The sequence below is a fragment of the Podarcis pityusensis genome (assembly GCF_964106645.2).
Source record: "Podarcis pityusensis genome assembly, chromosome: 1".
Lineage (NCBI taxonomy): Eukaryota > Metazoa > Chordata > Lepidosauria > Squamata > Lacertidae > Podarcis > Podarcis pityusensis.
In genome coordinates this window covers 37,934,096-37,950,706 of record NC_138028.1, presented here as the reverse complement: position 1 = coordinate 37,950,706, position 16,611 = coordinate 37,934,096, and the positions used below count along the sequence as shown (strand labels likewise).

The 16,611-nt window shown below is 37.1% G+C and overlaps 1 protein-coding gene across 6 annotated transcripts in view; it reads right to left on the bottom strand.

Annotated features, from left to right (window-relative positions):
• NOVA1 (NOVA alternative splicing regulator 1) overlaps positions 1–16,611 on the bottom strand; it is a 151,628-nt gene that overhangs the window by 34,251 nt on the left and 100,766 nt on the right. For all 6 annotated transcript variants that reach the window (XM_080978547.1, XM_080978546.1, XM_080978542.1 and 3 more), the window contains exon 3: positions 13,674–13,840. In XM_080978547.1, coding sequence (XP_080834673.1) covers positions 13,674–13,840 — 167 coding nt within the window. The remainder of the gene's footprint in view (positions 1–13,673; positions 13,841–16,611) is intronic.

Genomic DNA, 16,611 nt, shown 5'->3' with positions numbered 1-16,611 from the left:
TAACTGCTATTATAGTCATGAATGCTTTGCTAATTTTCTCTCTTCATATGGTTTTAAAACTATTCATTCTATAGACAGAACAACGAACTGATTCTGCATTGCAGGAGGAACAAACTGAGGACAAACTCAGCTAGTTGTTCCAGTATATAAATTAGGTAATAGCCAGGGCTTTTTGTCAGCCAGAACTCACCAGAACTCAATTCTGACACCTCTCAGGTGGGTGCCATTGCCATTATAAGAGAACAAGGGAGGCATTCATGATGAGCACCTCTGGCACCTTTTTTTCTAGAAAAATAGCACAGATAATAGCATATAGTAAGACCAGGGCTTGATACCTACATATTTTCTAGAAGCACTGCTGCTTGTGCCACATCTTATATTCATGTATTTGATTTCATTGCACACCAACTTACAATAGACCTTCCAGCTAATGTTTCTTGTGCTTTCATTATTAGAGGATATAATCTAGATAGAAAGCCTTAAGTTCAAACACTTCAAACCTCTTCTCTTTTCGCCTTGATACTTAATCAAACTAAAGAAACTAGATGGCTCTGTCATGAATGCTATTAATTACTCCACTTTCATGTAGGTACTTATAAAACGATTGTGTTACACTAACTTCACAGGGACAGATATGCCAAGGAACCTATAATTCCTTTGGTCACTTTTTGATTTATCTTAAGTGTTAGATTTTTCTTATAGAAAATATCATTGTCACAACAATCTTGAGAAAAAAATCTGTATATAATAGTTCCTTTCTATAATAGGTAGTAATTTTAGCTATTCATGGCCGTAATTGTTGAAAGAGAGGAAAACAAGTGTTCTTGCAAGATTACTGTTCTCCAGGGAATGCAGTCTCCAGCAAGACGAAACAAGAGCTGCAGTGCCTATCAAAAGTCTTTATCCACAATTTATGAGAAGAGGTAGAAGGCTATAGCCATGGCTGGGCACAAAATTCAAACTCTGAACACTAATGGCCAAAGATGTGCAATATTTTAATAAGCATTCACGTGTACTTTAGATACCTTGTATCTAAAGTACGTGTATTTTAGATACCTTATTGTCACAAAGACATTCGGAAACTATGACAATGTCATGGAAACTATGACAATGTCAGAGTAACCCTATATAAAATGATTTCATTGATGGCTATGTTATATTAAAAAGCAAGAACACCAATTGAAAATATAAATGCTGCTTGTTGAAGAACTACACATAGTAGTATGAATAAAGTTTCAGTTGGTGATACATCTACTGATGAAAGAGTTAGCAAATCAAAAGCTTGCACTGAACAGCAAGAATTAGCCTAAAAACACTGACTACATATATATTTAGCATGTCAACATTCTCAATACCGACTAGCTTGAGTAGGTTCTTTTTCTGCAGTTGCTGACATATTTTCACAAAATAATAAAGCAAGAACATTTTAAAAATCATCTGTAAATGTAGTCAGGAAAATTACCATATAGTCCCTCTATTTTTGTCTGTCATTAAAAATATGTACAACTTCTTTCATCATCAAAATGAAATGAAATCTTAATGATAGCAGAGCAGACACAACAACTTTTGAGTAAAGCATATATCATGGATACATCAAGCTTGGATACATCAAGAAATACTTATCAAAATAATTGGGATAAATAATTAATACAAAACATCCAAGGTGTATTGAAATGGATTCGGCAACATATTCCTCAACAATGCATACAAATTTAGAAGAAAGTTTTTATGAACTAATATTCCATTGCACCAGCACAACTGAGATGTTTCTATATTGACACAGTGATTATTTGTTGGAGATGTGGATTATGGAATGCAGATATGCTTCACATTTTTTGGTCATGTTTTAAAAGAATGTTAGTTTAGAATACTATAATTAATGAAATTAAACTCATAAGAGGTTATGATCTACTGGTAAAACTATTAGTAATATTACATGTTAAGGAACTGGTGATTAACGGTTGCTCACATAGCAATTTTGGAAAGTTGTTTTTTTGCCTGCCATCTGTTTGCTATGAATTAGAACACCCAATATATCTTAACCCAATTTTGTGTGATGGATCTTGAGATTGAAGAGCACAGTCTGGTCTATGTTTCAATACCATCAAATGCCGCTTTGAATCAAGTTGTCAGACCGAACCTCTCAAAACTGCACTGATTTGGACACCTCTGAAGGTATCGCAACTCTCATGCCAACACAGGAGAAATCCTCTTCAGAGGTGGATGTGTTATTCCCGAAAGCACACATTATACAGGAGCATGCTGTGTCAATGAACAGTGAAACAGGGCAGAGGTATCCAGGGTCTTCGGGGATCACGACACCCCACTCTTCTCTGTAAGACACAGAGGGCACCTGCACAGAGCCCAGGGGAGTGGCAATGCCTAAAGGTGCAGTCTCCTCATGAGCAGGTGAGATTCGTCAGACAATCCAAATGGGCTGCAGCTGGGTTCTGAATGGGGCTCTTAAGGGCTCATTGTTAAAAGCCTTCAGTTCCTGATAAGAGTACTGGATCAATACCCTTGTATAAGTCTTCTGATATGCCTTAGCTAGCAAATGGGATCAAACCTAGGACTGCTTCCAGACCTGACCTCTTGTGTTGTCTGTATGCTTTGTCCTTGGACTGTGATTATATCTTTCTTTTTGGATTGCCCCTGTGAATAGACTTGGCACTACTGAATTTGGTGTCAGCTGAAGCAGGAGAATCATCAAATTTTGCATGATGGTTCCTGAGATTGCATCCAGCTATAGCCAACCAAGATCATGGAGTGAAACTTTTAAAACTGACTGATTTTAACCAAATTTGGCAGGATTGTATATTATTGTTTATCCAGCAACATTAGATTTTTTTAAAAAATTAAGGAACTAAAAATATATATTTTGCATTTATAAATCTCAGGATTTTGGTGTTTCTTAGAAATCCTGAGCAATGCATGGTACTCTATAGTACAATGGAGGAAAATATTTATTCCTATGCTAGAAGACAGGATAGTAAGATTGTGGGAATTAGCTCATAAGGTAAATTTGATTAATATTGTGAGGGAAGGAAGGCAACTTGACAATTAAAATAGAATAGGGTTATTGCATACTGGAATAATTAGATAAAATTATTCAGCCATATAGATCATTGGAAATAATTTAGAAGATGACAAGGATATGTTTATATATTTTTGTAATACAATTTATATATAATAGAGTTCTGCACTGGATGCAGTTAAATTAATAAATGACCCAGATTTACAAATCAGGGAATCTGTGCACAGCCCTAATACAGCTCAAAGACTAGCAGGTGGGGCTGGCCCGAGAGGGGGAATTATCTGTGGCAGCCCCTAAATTATGAAAGACATGCATCTTTACGCTGGCTTTTGATACTTGAGGTGAATACAGTGACTCACCCTATTTCTGTGATTGTAGGTTGTTTTAAATATTGTGTTTCAATGTTGTAACCCACCCTGGATTCTTAAGGAGAAGGGCAGGTTATTGTTAATAATACTAATAAATTACTAGTATTAGTAATAATACTAATACTAATACTAATACTAATACTAATAAATTAATGACAATGTTTCAACAAACTATAGATTAAACCAGGCTTCCTCAACCTCAGCCCTCTGGATGTTTTGGGACTACAACTCCCATGATCCCTAGCTAGCAGGACCAGTGGTCAGGGATGATGGGAATTGTAGTCTCAAAACATCTGGAGGGCCGAGGTTGAGGAAGCCTGGATTAAACAAACACTTCCCCTCTCACCTTTTGGTTAATCTGTAATTTGTTGAGACACTGTTCTTATGCAAAAACTGTAATATTTGTTCTATTTCATTTTTTTAAAATCTAAAAAAAATACTGTGACTGTTAAATAACTGTTTATGATATAAAGAAAATATCAGAGATGGTGGAAGAAGAAAACAGTGTAACTGCTCTTTAAAATGGCATGAATCAATAAACCTGAAAACATATGTACACTGTTTCTGAAGGATAAATTCAAAGATAAAAATGATCTTTTTAAAAAATGACCAAATTGCATCCTCATACACAAACAGCTAATCTCAAGAAGTTCCTATACCCAAAGAATAGACTCAAAACTATGTGTGACTCAAAGGAAGCCAGCAGATTGAGATTAGAATCTAAAATAACATCAAAACGTCATACTGTTGATGAAAGACCCTCTCTCTCATATATATGTTGCATTTTATATTATATAATAATATAATAGACTTCTTACCCATAATACATTTTAAATGAAAGAAAGCTGTTACTGCAATATACATTTATGACATTACAAAGTGTAAAATATGCATTGTGCAATAAATGCTTCTCTATCCCTACTTGGCAACAAATTTTTAAAAGGTCTCTATTTTTGTTTTTTAATTTTCTGAATTGGTATACCGCCCAACATAATACAAGATAAAAACACTTATATGTAAGCTGAGACATAGGAAAACTGTTGCCAATACTTAATAAATTTAGGAAAGAAAAACATGTGTATATAACACACACACACACACACACACACACACACACACACAACCTACCTAAAAAAACAAGACATTAGCAGTTCATCAAATCTTTGAACTGATGCCTGCTGCAGCTCCAGCTGCTGCCTCACTGAAGAGTCTTCAACACACCCTAAAACAAACTAATGTCGACTGATGGGTTCAATTCACATTTACATTCCAAACCCTAGAAAACCTGGTGATCACAAAGCTGTACAAATGTACTGATCCCATTAGAGAGCACTGAATCTGATTCCTTCCAAATATTTGGGGAAATAGATCTGCAAGGATGAATACCAGCAAGAACTATATCTAAGAGTAGTTGGTAAAAACATCCAAAAGATAGTATATTTCTAAGAAAATGAAGTAGATGCTGGATGTATTATGGAGACAGTCATAAAGCTGTTGAGTGGCAGTATGTTGCCTTAAAAGAATTCAGTTTCAAGGGAGACAAGCTTGGCAGATCATCAAATCCCATAGCTTGGAGCCTGCTCTTCATTTCAATAGAGGGCATAGGCTCATCTTGACAAATAAGCCCTGTTACCATTAGCTTTTAGCTTTTGCTTGCTTGGCAGCTAGAAGCATACAAAATGGAAGGGTGGTGCCACACTAGGTGTTTTGTGTGGAATTGCCATGCTTTTTACAGAGCTTTCACATAAGGCCATCAACCAACCATGATGTATTGGTGATCGTATTACAGCACACATTTAGTATAATCTTTGTGGTGGGAGCCATTGTATTACTCAAGTTTTTAATCAATGTTTTGTTAGTGCTAAAATGTTTTTTCAGCTACATTAAAAAGAAACACCTTTCCAATCATCACCATATTAGCAAGGTGGTTGAGAAAGTGCTTAGAAGGATTGTAAAAAGATCTGTTTTAAAAATGCATTCTAACAGTATAACACTCTTCAGCAAAGTGGTATGTAAATTTTTAAAAAGCTGTGAGCTTCTGTCTGGGAACCTGCATATTTGTGCTAAGCCAAGATTTTGGTTTAGTGGTACACATAAACTGAGCCAGTATTTCATGCTCTGAACTGAAGAGTGGCTGCTTCTCACTTGACAGATCATGTTGGCTGGAGTGAAAGAAACCTGTTAATGACCAAAACATGTTCTTGTGACATCTAATCATCATTGCTTTGTAAGAAGATCTTACTTAGAACAAAGCTATCATTTATGTGTGGGAGTGTACATAGTCACTAAAAAAAGATTTATTTTCTTCAAATTCATAAATGAGTGCTTGCTGCTTAAAAAAAATTCTTTTTGTTATATGAATGGAAATTCTGTTTTATCAGTATGATGTGCTGTACTTCATAAATATCATAGTTTTAGGCATATTAAAGAAAGCTGGAAGCAATTCAGTAAGTTTGAATTACTATATACAGAGAAAAAAAACTTTTTAAAAATTAGTCTTTTGCATTAGGCAAATGGTTGCATTTAAAAATTATTAGACTTCTCGTAATGAGATGTACAAAGTGATTAGAAATCATAAGATTAATTCACTTTAAAGAGTTTCCATTTATTAACACTGATGTATTCATACTATCAGTGCAGCTTTCCAGTAATTATTAGCTGCCTTCAAGCAAGGCTACAGTAAAGAACTTATCAGCATTTTCTATGATCTCATTTTTGAAGCTACAAAAACTTGGTAGCAGAATATTCTTTGCTAAATATTCTCACTGCTGAACTATTTTTTTTCCTTTTGTTGTTCTCCAGACTTTAGTTCTTGGTGCACAAGAAAAGGGTTTGTATATTCAGAAAGGTTTTTCTTTGAAGGTGACTCTGAAACTACAACCAATCCAGAATGTGATTGGTGACTGGGAGTGGCCTCTGGGACCATATAACACTGGTCATAAAGGATCTACACTGGCTCCTACTATGTTTCTGAAGACATGTGTTGGCGCTGACCTTTAAAGCCCTAAATGACCTCGGCCCAGTATACCTGAAGGAGCGTCTCCACCTCCATTGTTCGGCCCAGACACTGAGGTCCAGCTCCGAGTGTCTTCTGGCGGTTCCCTCACTGTGAGAAGTGAAGTTACAGGGAACTAGGCAGAGGGCCTTCTTGACAGTGATGCCCACCCTGTGGAACGCCCTCCCATCAGATGTCAAGGAGAGAAATAACTATGCAACTTTTAAATGACATTTGTAGGCAGCCCTGCTTAGGAAACATTTTAATGTTTGGTGGTTTTATTATGCTTTTACATTTGTTGGAAACTGCCAAGAGTGGCTGGGGCAACCCAGTCAGATGGGCAGGGTACAAATAATAAATTTATTGTTGTTATTATTAGTTTCCCACCTACAATATAATATTGATAGTAAAACACAGTATTTTAAAATTAGGCACCAGATACTATTTCAAAAACCACTTGAGTATGTAAGCCAGGGGTCGCTAACCTCTGCCTCTTCAGATGTTGTTAGACTGAACCTTAGCCAACATGGCCAATGGTCAGGGATGGCAGGAGTTGCCATACAGGTTAGTCATCCCTTACTTAAGAGCTGGAAACTTTATGTCACCCCCTCTTGTCTCACAGCTACAGGTACACTATACCTTACTTTCAACAAGAGGATTTGTGATAACTGATCAGTGGCTGTAGTTTACTGAGCTTTCTAGCAGACCATCTTTCTGGGGTGATTTCAGATGGTGACTAACATTATGTCTGAATCTACCTCAAGTAAATCTCAAAATGGAAGACTAAAAGAGCAGTAGTCAAATAATACATTATTCATGTCCTGGGGAACTAATGCATATTTGGTACATAATATTACAATCACTTGTAGTAGTTTATGCCGGGCTACTGTAACTTCTTCCATGCCTTAACGCTAACTTTCGATAATGCACATAGCTGTTAAAATATAATGTAATTAACAAAAAATGCAGGGCACTTTTTATCACTTCACAGAACAGCCATTTTAGCTAGCATAAGTTACAGACAATCTATGACCTGTAAACTTCTTTACTGTCCTTTTTCTGGTAGTGATGAATATCTGATCAAATAGTGTGTGTGAAGTTACTTCACAAGCCAGACTCATGAATTATTAAACTGGTTAAATTCTTAAACTGTGATAACTCCTCTCCAACTATCACTTTTCTATCACTTTTCCAACATATTATTCTAGGCAGTTGGAACAAAACAGAGGACTTTGTCAGATTCAGGATTTAGTTCAGCTGAGACTGCTTTCATACTACGGTAGTTCTTAAAACCTTGGAATGGGGTGGGCTAAGATTCATGCCCTGTGTCCTTCCAGGCCTGAAAAGTCATTTAGAGATTTTGACTCATGCCTGACATGGAACTTTCAGTAGGATTCTATCTCCCCAAAGCCTTGCATGCTCTGCCCCTATGCCTGCGATACTATTGAAAGAAATGAAAGCAACCACTGTTCCTTCCACAAGAAAACCTAGAGGCTAAATGAAATGGAATCGAGATATTTTGGATCTCCGGGCATGAATGTAATCACTACATTCCAGGCAGAGAATAGTACCATGATGCTTTTAGATAAATGGGCAATTTTCAGAAGTGTTTTAAATTCTCCTGCACTGGTTTTAAGATAGTGAATCTGAACTATTACATTTGCAAATGTGTATTTACTGCTTTTTCTCTACTCTGAAACTAATATATATAGTTAGTGTTGAATTTCTAAGGCTGCTTTCATATTTCATATTTCATCATTTGCACTACAGTAAAAACTGTTAAGGCAAAAAGGTCTGTCTTGAGATATTATACTCCCTATATCAGCTCAGAAACAAGAGTCCCAATTTCTATCTTATAAATATCACGACTGTAAAACAAACCTGGAATGTTAAGTAAATTTGCTAATGGCTTTTGAACTATTGAAAATGATAAGCAGCTACAGGGGCGGGGGAGATAATGAAATGCTGCCTAACAGACATTAGGGCAATCCCCTCCTGAACCACACACAAACATGAAATTACCTCTTACACAAGGTTGCTGCTATCTTATGTCAAGGAATTATGACATGATGTCTTTCAAATATTCTTGTTATGCTATTCTTAATAATAGGAGAAGTGCAAGCACGCCTTCCTTGGGTGGCTGCGAAAAACCTGGAAAATTAAGAGCCCTGCAGAATCAGACCAAATGTCTGTCTAATCTATCATCCTGTTTCCCACAGTGTCCAGATGCCCCTGAGAAGCCTGTAAGCAGGAGATGAGGGCAATGGTCTACTTCCATTACTGTTTCTCAGCAACTGATATTCAGAGGCATCCTTCCTCTAATCTGGAAATTGGCATATAACCATCACGATTGACAACCTTATCATTCATGAATTTGTCAAATCCGCTTTTAAAACCACCTAAACTGGTGTTCATCACATCTTGTGATAGCGGCTTCCATAAGTTAAAAATGTGGTACGTGAAGAATGTTTTGTAGTTCCAACTTCGTAGGTTCGAGTATTATGAAAGAGGAAGAAAAACATAAATTGACCCACTTTCTACACACCGTGAATAATTTTTCTAAATTTAAACACCCACAAATATTATAACTTTTGCAATCTATAGAACACACGGGCCAAATTCAAATTTCAAACTCTTAATTCCAATCAGTCTCTTTTGTGAAGAGAAATTGTTATAAAGAAGGGCAGCTGATATTGCATCCCCCCATAATTAACACAAGTAACAGTTACAAATCTGATGATGATCTTGTGTAGCTATTTTTCTTCATAGTCTGAAATGTTAGAGATTATTGCACAAAATAAGGATACTAGCAGTCATTTATATTTAATTTTTTATTTTTAGAAGAACATTTATAAACCGTCAACTCATTAAAAAAAAGCCATGGTGGTGTACAATAAAATTATTAAAACATCAGGAAATGCAGAACAAATAACCAACACTGAATTAAATTAATTTTCTAAAAATGTTTGGCGAAACAAAAACATTTTCAGCCAGTGATGAAATATCAAAATTGTAGGTGCCGGTCTGATTTCACTATGAACAAAGTTCCAAAGTATTGGTGCCACTACGTTAAAAGCCGTAGCTCATGTAAAATCTAAACAAATGTTAGATAACCGGGTGACAATTAGGAGGGCTTCTTCAGATGATTGTAGTGATCTGGACTATGTGTAAGGGACAAAGCAGTCCTTCAGTCTTTTAGGGCTTTAGATACTAACAGTAATACCTTGAACTCAGTTTTGTAATGTACTGGTAGCCACTGAAGAGCTTTCAGCACCAATGTAATATGCTGACGTGGAGCTGTTCTGACAAAACCAGGTTTCAGTATTCTACACTAGCCAGAATTTTGAAACCAACCTCAATGCCCTATGTAGAACACATTACAATTGTCTTGTCTAGAGGTTTACCATAGTGGCTATGCTGCCCCTGGCCAGGAAAGGCCATAGCTGGCCAACCAGCTGAAGAAACAAAAAAGCACTCTGATGGCAAACATGTCTCCAGGGACAGTGCTGAATCTAAGGGTACTTCCAAGCTATGCACCTGTTCCTTCATGGAGAGTAAAGACCTGTCAAGAATAGGCAACCTGCCAATTTCTTGAACTTGGAAACTGATTACCTATGGGGTCTTCCATTTTACCAGGATTCAACTTCAGTTTACTGGCCATTATCTAGCCCATCACTGACTCCAGATGATGGCCTATAACATGCATGGCCTTGCCAGATTCAGATGTTACAGAGACGTACAGCTGGGTATCATCAGCATACTGGTGACACCTTACTCCAAAACACCTAATGACTGCTCCCAACAGCTTCAAATAGATATTTAAAAGCTACCCTGAGGGACACCACAATGCAAACACTAGGGGCCCATGGTCAATGATATCAAATGTAAAAGCAACAGGGTGACATTACCTACCCCCATCCCTCTTTGCATATACAATAGGTCATCTAGCAGGACATTCAAGGATGATTCAGCCCTGAAACTAGATCTGAATCCAAATTGAAATAGGTCAAGATAATTGTTCCCAACCAAAGAATGAGTACTTTTGCCAGTATTACTCTCTTGATAACCCTACCCAAAAAAGGAGTATTGGCAAAATGGCCAATAACTGATCTAGGTGATCAGACCTAATGCAACTATTTAAAAGTCAAACTTTATTAATAGAGGTAGAATTAACAGAATTAGTAGCATGTAACTAAAATGCAAGACCCAATAAGATGGTTTCAGTTTTTAAATACAGATTTATAAATCATATTATTCAAATAATTTAGAGAAAGACAGCTGCTTAATATTAATTTGCCTAACATTTTAAAACAATATATTTAATTTGGAACTAGGATGATCATTTATATAAATAATAATCGTGCTCTAGACCTTCAGTAAGTACATGAGACCAAATGTACCTTGACAGTGCTGTGGAAATATTAATAAAACTTTGTTTTAATATTCTGTTACTCTATGCTTCAGGTATTCTTCACTTATCATGGAGTATGAATTGCCATGTGATGTTTCAGGGACTTGCCTCTTAAATCTATTCCAGAGGGTGGGAAACCTATGTTTTTATTCTTAAAACTTTTGGGGTCAATAGGGTACCTATAGGTGTTACCCTATCGAGTAATACCTACTGTTGTAAGCAGTTAGGAATCAAAGTGATTTCACTTAATACTGCTATTTAGATATTGGTCATGTTGCTACAATTCTTATGGAGCAATTCAAACTCCTCCCGGGCTGGTGGGGCTTTAAAGCACCAAGGCCACTGCCACATGGACAGCCCTGCCATGTATAGTGGCTGGAGCTTAAGGTGGGGGGACAGACAGTGATCTGGTCTCAACAGATTCTGGGCCAGCTCAAACCCCTCCTTCAGCACATCCCCAAAGGCTAGCAGGGCTGGCTGAGGAACACCTCTGCCAAAAGCAACCCCATTCTGTTGCAAAGGAGGTTTGGATGCTCTGCATGACCCAGAACCTATTATTTCAATTTCTAGAGAGAAAAGAACATAAATATGATCTTGCGCCTATTTTCGTAACAGTTTCAAGAGCATCCTTAATATCACTAAGAACAGGTTTAGGGGTCAGTAGTACAGGTATACAAGCTCTTTTTGCACAAACTTGATATTTAAAAAACGTTTTTTTTAGTTGGAACCTTCCTTTTGACCCAGAAAAAACTCCTTTTTCATCCTAGTTATTTGCAGAGTTGATGTTGAACAATACTTGCTGATTTTGCTTTTGGGTTATTTTGACCACAACTGAATCTGTAAATGTTTGCAAGCAACCTACACTCTCACCTTGGCAGGTGTCCCTTCAACCAGGCCTGTGGCTGATTAGCATTCTATGGCCTTTTGTTTTATTATGTATTTATGTTCTCATTTTATATTTTTATGTTATGAACCGCCCTGTGATCTTTGGATGAAGGGTGGTATACAAATTTAGGTGATCCTCTTTAGTCTACAGAAAGGTATCAACAACACATTTTGCAAAGGGTTGCCTTCAGGAGCCTTTAGGTTACCTTTTGATGCCAGGCTTTACTTCCCCGTGCTTTTTATTGAATTAATAGTTTTTCAAAACATCTTGCTGTTACTTTATTTGTAGTTATTTCTTGATTTTGTAAATGGCCCTGTAAGTTGCCATGGTACCAAAATATTCTAAATAAATATCTGTGAGCTTGATTAGACTATTATTGTAGATCTTGTAGGTCTTGCATACTTTATATTGTGGACTAAGATCCTGAACACTCTTTGCAACTACAGTTTTAGTGAAAAGGGGATCTTCTCAGAAAATTTATAATTTATCTCCTTGCACGTAGTGTGATGCTTAATACTATTCCACAGTCTTTCTCAGGGTACATTTGATCCCAAAACTGGATTGGTAATATACATTTTTCTATCATCCAAGGGTTAAAGATTAAAATGATTATTATTTTTTGTCAAGCAGGCAGTTTATATACTAACATTTTAACTTTATACATATCTGGAAGCTTTTGAAACAGAGAGATACTACAGTTTTCCCACACTCTCTTAAGTTCTTACCAGTTTCTGCTTTGACCTTTGAGCAAAGCACAAAAAACATTATTTGAGCAAAGCACAAAAAGAACAGAGAATATATTTTAAATATTTTCATTTATTCATTTAGAGGCATGCTAAAAGCAAAAATACTGACCAATTATGTCCCCTTTTAAAATATGAATCAGAGCTTTAAATAGTTTTAGAGTATAAATTTTGATGTGTGCACCCACTGCTTAGTTCATTGACAAATGTCTGACCATTTGATATAAATATTGTGCTATCTAGCCATACATCTTAACTAATGTGCAAAGTAACATGGATATTGCAAGAGTTCTGCTTTCATTAAACCACCACCTCTCTTGCTTTTAAAGCTGCGCTTCCTTTCTGAATTTACATCACTTTTTGGCCCTGCTTAACCAATCAATAATGCATTCCATACATTACTATATGAGGAATCTCATGCAAAGTTGTACGGAAGCATCTGTGAACTGGGGTAGTAATCCAATACCAAAATTAGAAGATGAATAGAAACATACCTAGTTCTCTCCTGAAGCCACACATACAGAACTATCATTAGATTAATCCAGAACCAAATGAGAGGATGGGCATTAAAGAAGCAATCAATCCTAGAAAAGCAATGAGTCTATGAGGGTCTCTGTCAGTAGCCATTCAGACCTCAACATCTTATGCATCCCTGCAGCATTCTGGCTACTCTTCAGGTATCCTGTGTCACCGAAGGGGAGCTTTGTCCCAGTTTGAAAAGCACTAATTTACCACTGAAGATGCAACCAAATTAGCAAACAAAATTTGCTTTGATCTAGCTAAACTCACTTCTTGGAAAGCTTACTTTAATTTGAGGGCAATATAGGAAGAAGGATAGGGTATTATCTTTTAAGAAATAAAATGGCCAAGAATATTGTCTAGCAAACTTCAAAGACAGCACAATTGTCCAAAATAAGATTGTTTAAGATTTGTTTTCACAGTGGCTGATCTGGTGGGGAATTCTTGAAATTAAAATATGACATTATCATCCAGACATGACAGTTCTAGAGACCATCCTATTGATGATACCAAAGTCATGATAGGGAATAGCAGCCTTAAAACTGGGCATTTCCCATATGAAAAGGAAGAATCAGCAGTTAGCTAGAAGTGATAAAAAGCTTTTGACATAATTACATGATGTATTTCATATGAATGCCTTACTTGTTAATCGCTTAGGGCTTCTTTGAAAGAAATTTTATATAAAAGCAGTGTATTCCTTTCTCAACCAAAACTCACTTGTTTGATGCGGTCCGGATTGACGGTTGTCTGAGGCTGCAGAATGCTAACTGGTTCTGTCTTGGCCACATTTTGAGGCATTTCTCGAATCTTTTCAGCAATGAAGCCATGAACTGCATTTAATGCTTCCACTGTTCCCTGGATCAAACACACCCGCTCTGTCGTACCTTCAGAAACAAATAAAGCACATTTTGTTGTTTTGTTTTTTAAAAATATTAGCTCTGTTCATAAATTGATTAAACTGGAGCCATTTGGCTTCACTAACTTGTGTAGAGTAGCCAATTCATAAAATCGAAAGATAATACTATGTAGTATAATGGCTAGGAACCAGATAGTCCCATGCACACAAACAAAGTGCGCCCTTGCACCAAGGGTCGGTAGTGGATAATTCTTCAGTTTGGAGACAGCCCCTCAAACCTCATGAGATGCTGCTCCAAAAAGCCTCTGACCTAATCTGGAGAGACTTTTTAGTGGGCATGGTGATAGCGTGTGGAACATTGTACATGGCACTTGGGATCCCAGTAAATATTTTAAGTGGATTTCCTCCTTATAATACATTGAATTTGTTAAATCTTTGTTCAGCCCTTGCTCCTAAAGAGTGACATTTTAGCCCCATAACCCTCTTGTGGTGTGGGTTAGAGAGAAACTAGCCCATCCTCATGGCCAAGCAGGTAGCTGAGCTAAGGTTTCATACATTCAAACCTAATGCTTCAGAGAGTAATATACTAAATCAGTATTTACGCTGCTCAGTAACAGTTTTCACATATAGATTTTCAGCATTTCCTGATACAGCAGTTCCAGTAAGTTTTCGATTTGTAACCCCACCTCACGCCTTGCTCCCTTTCAGATTTTTTGAGGAATTTAAGGAAAGTATTTCTATAGATGGATAAATCAAAAGTACGTCAAGGCCTATAAAGCTTTTAGAGGACAAAGTAAATTACCTACAAGGTTTTATATGATCTGAAGCTCAACCATCATTTGAGACCATAAACTATGCTGACTTCCAAAGTTATATTTTTGGATTTTGAGGATACATGTAAAGCTTTTCCTTTTCTGTTTCAAACTTTTTATTTTACTACAAAACTATACCTATCATGCTTCCCTTAGTGACTCAGCTATCTATGTAAGTGTTATCACACAACATCCACAAAGGAAACCCAAGTCACATATTTAATGTTTAACTATTTTCTGTGGTCATATTCCACATATTGCAAATAAAGGAAGTTACATACAAAAGGATGCATTTGTGAGCACTCTTCTATGGAAATGAATGGGCAAGCTATAGCAGATGGGAAGCTTTGGGCATACAGTGGAGATTCCATGGCCAGAAGGAGATCCTTGGACCACAATGTCCATTTATACAAATACACATACATGCAGCCTTGCACATGTTAAGTAACAACATGATCTACACTGGGGATGAGGGGACAAAACACATATTAGAGATGAGAGCTTGACACCTAGCTTTGATCAATGTACATGGATAATTTAAAATACATGATCACATACCTAAAGAATAGATAGAATCATAGAACTGTAGAGTTGGAAGAGATCACAAGGACAATCTAGTCCAACCCCCTGCAGTGCAGGAAACTTTTGCCTATCACGGGGCTCAAATCCACAACCCTGAGATGAAGAGTCTCCCAACTGAGCTATCCCATCACTGCTGTAATGTATCCTGGTTCTTCAAATCTGCACTATTTATTATTTACAGGTTTATATAGTGCACAATAAACCAAGTATCCGGGTGGTATACATAATGCACCCCCAAAACAGCATAAAAATACTTAGCAAACATCTGAACAGTGATACACAAGAACTAATAATTGAAGACTGTGTAAAACAAACATTTTAGGCAGGCATCTGAAACAAAACATCACTAAAACTTGCTTAATAGTAATATTAATTCTTATTTTTACCTTTAAGCCACCTTGACCCACCATGGGAAAAGGCAAGGTAATAATAATAATAATAATAATAATAATAATAATAGGCAGGGTGTTCCACACATTAGGTGAAGATCCACTAAATGCCTTTTATCTTGGAGCAGTAAGCTAAACATCATGTGACACCCTTCTATGGCGTAATATATGTTTGCTTGAAGTTTTTCCCCATTTTCAACTATTAACAAAGTACTACTTTAATATTAAAGAAACATTACCATTAGTACACAACCTAAAAAGACCAGAAGCCCTGTTCATCATAAATTGGTAACCAATTCTATGGCATTCCAAAACTGTATTGCATGACTGTATTTAATGGATTTCTAAATACATTGTTTATTAGTAGAGTGGACTGTGGAAAGGAAAATGGTTCAGAAACACTAAACACTAAACTATAAACATGAAAACAAACATTTGAACAATTTAGGCATTGTCGTACACAAGATATCCTGACTCCTCCTCAGACTCAGAACATGAACCATTAGCGCGATGGAGGTTTTGAAAGTTTTATTGATGGAATCAGTACAGCGCCCCAACATGGCGTTACTGCTTACAAAGTAAAGGTAAAGTGGGTGGCGGTGTGGTCTAAACCAGTGAGCCTCTTGGGCTTGCTGTCAGAAGGTTGGCGGTTCGAATCCTCGCAAGGAGGTGAGCTCCTGTTGCTCTGTCCCAGCTCCTGCCAACCTAGCAGTTTGAAAGCATGCCAGTGCAAGTAGATAAATAGGTACCACTGTGGCAGGAAGGTAAACGGTGTTTCCGTGCACTCTGGCTTCCGTCACGGTGTCCCGTTGTGCCAGAAGCGGTTTAGTCATGCTGGCCACATGACTCGGAAAGCTGTTTGTGGACAAACGCTGGCTCCCTCAGCCTGGAAGCAAGATGAGCGCCGCAACCCCATAGTCGCCTTTGACCGAACCTAACCATCCAGGGGTCCTTTCCCTTTCCTTTACTGCTTACAGGCAGATACAGCAGGACAAAAAACTACAAGAAATGGCTAG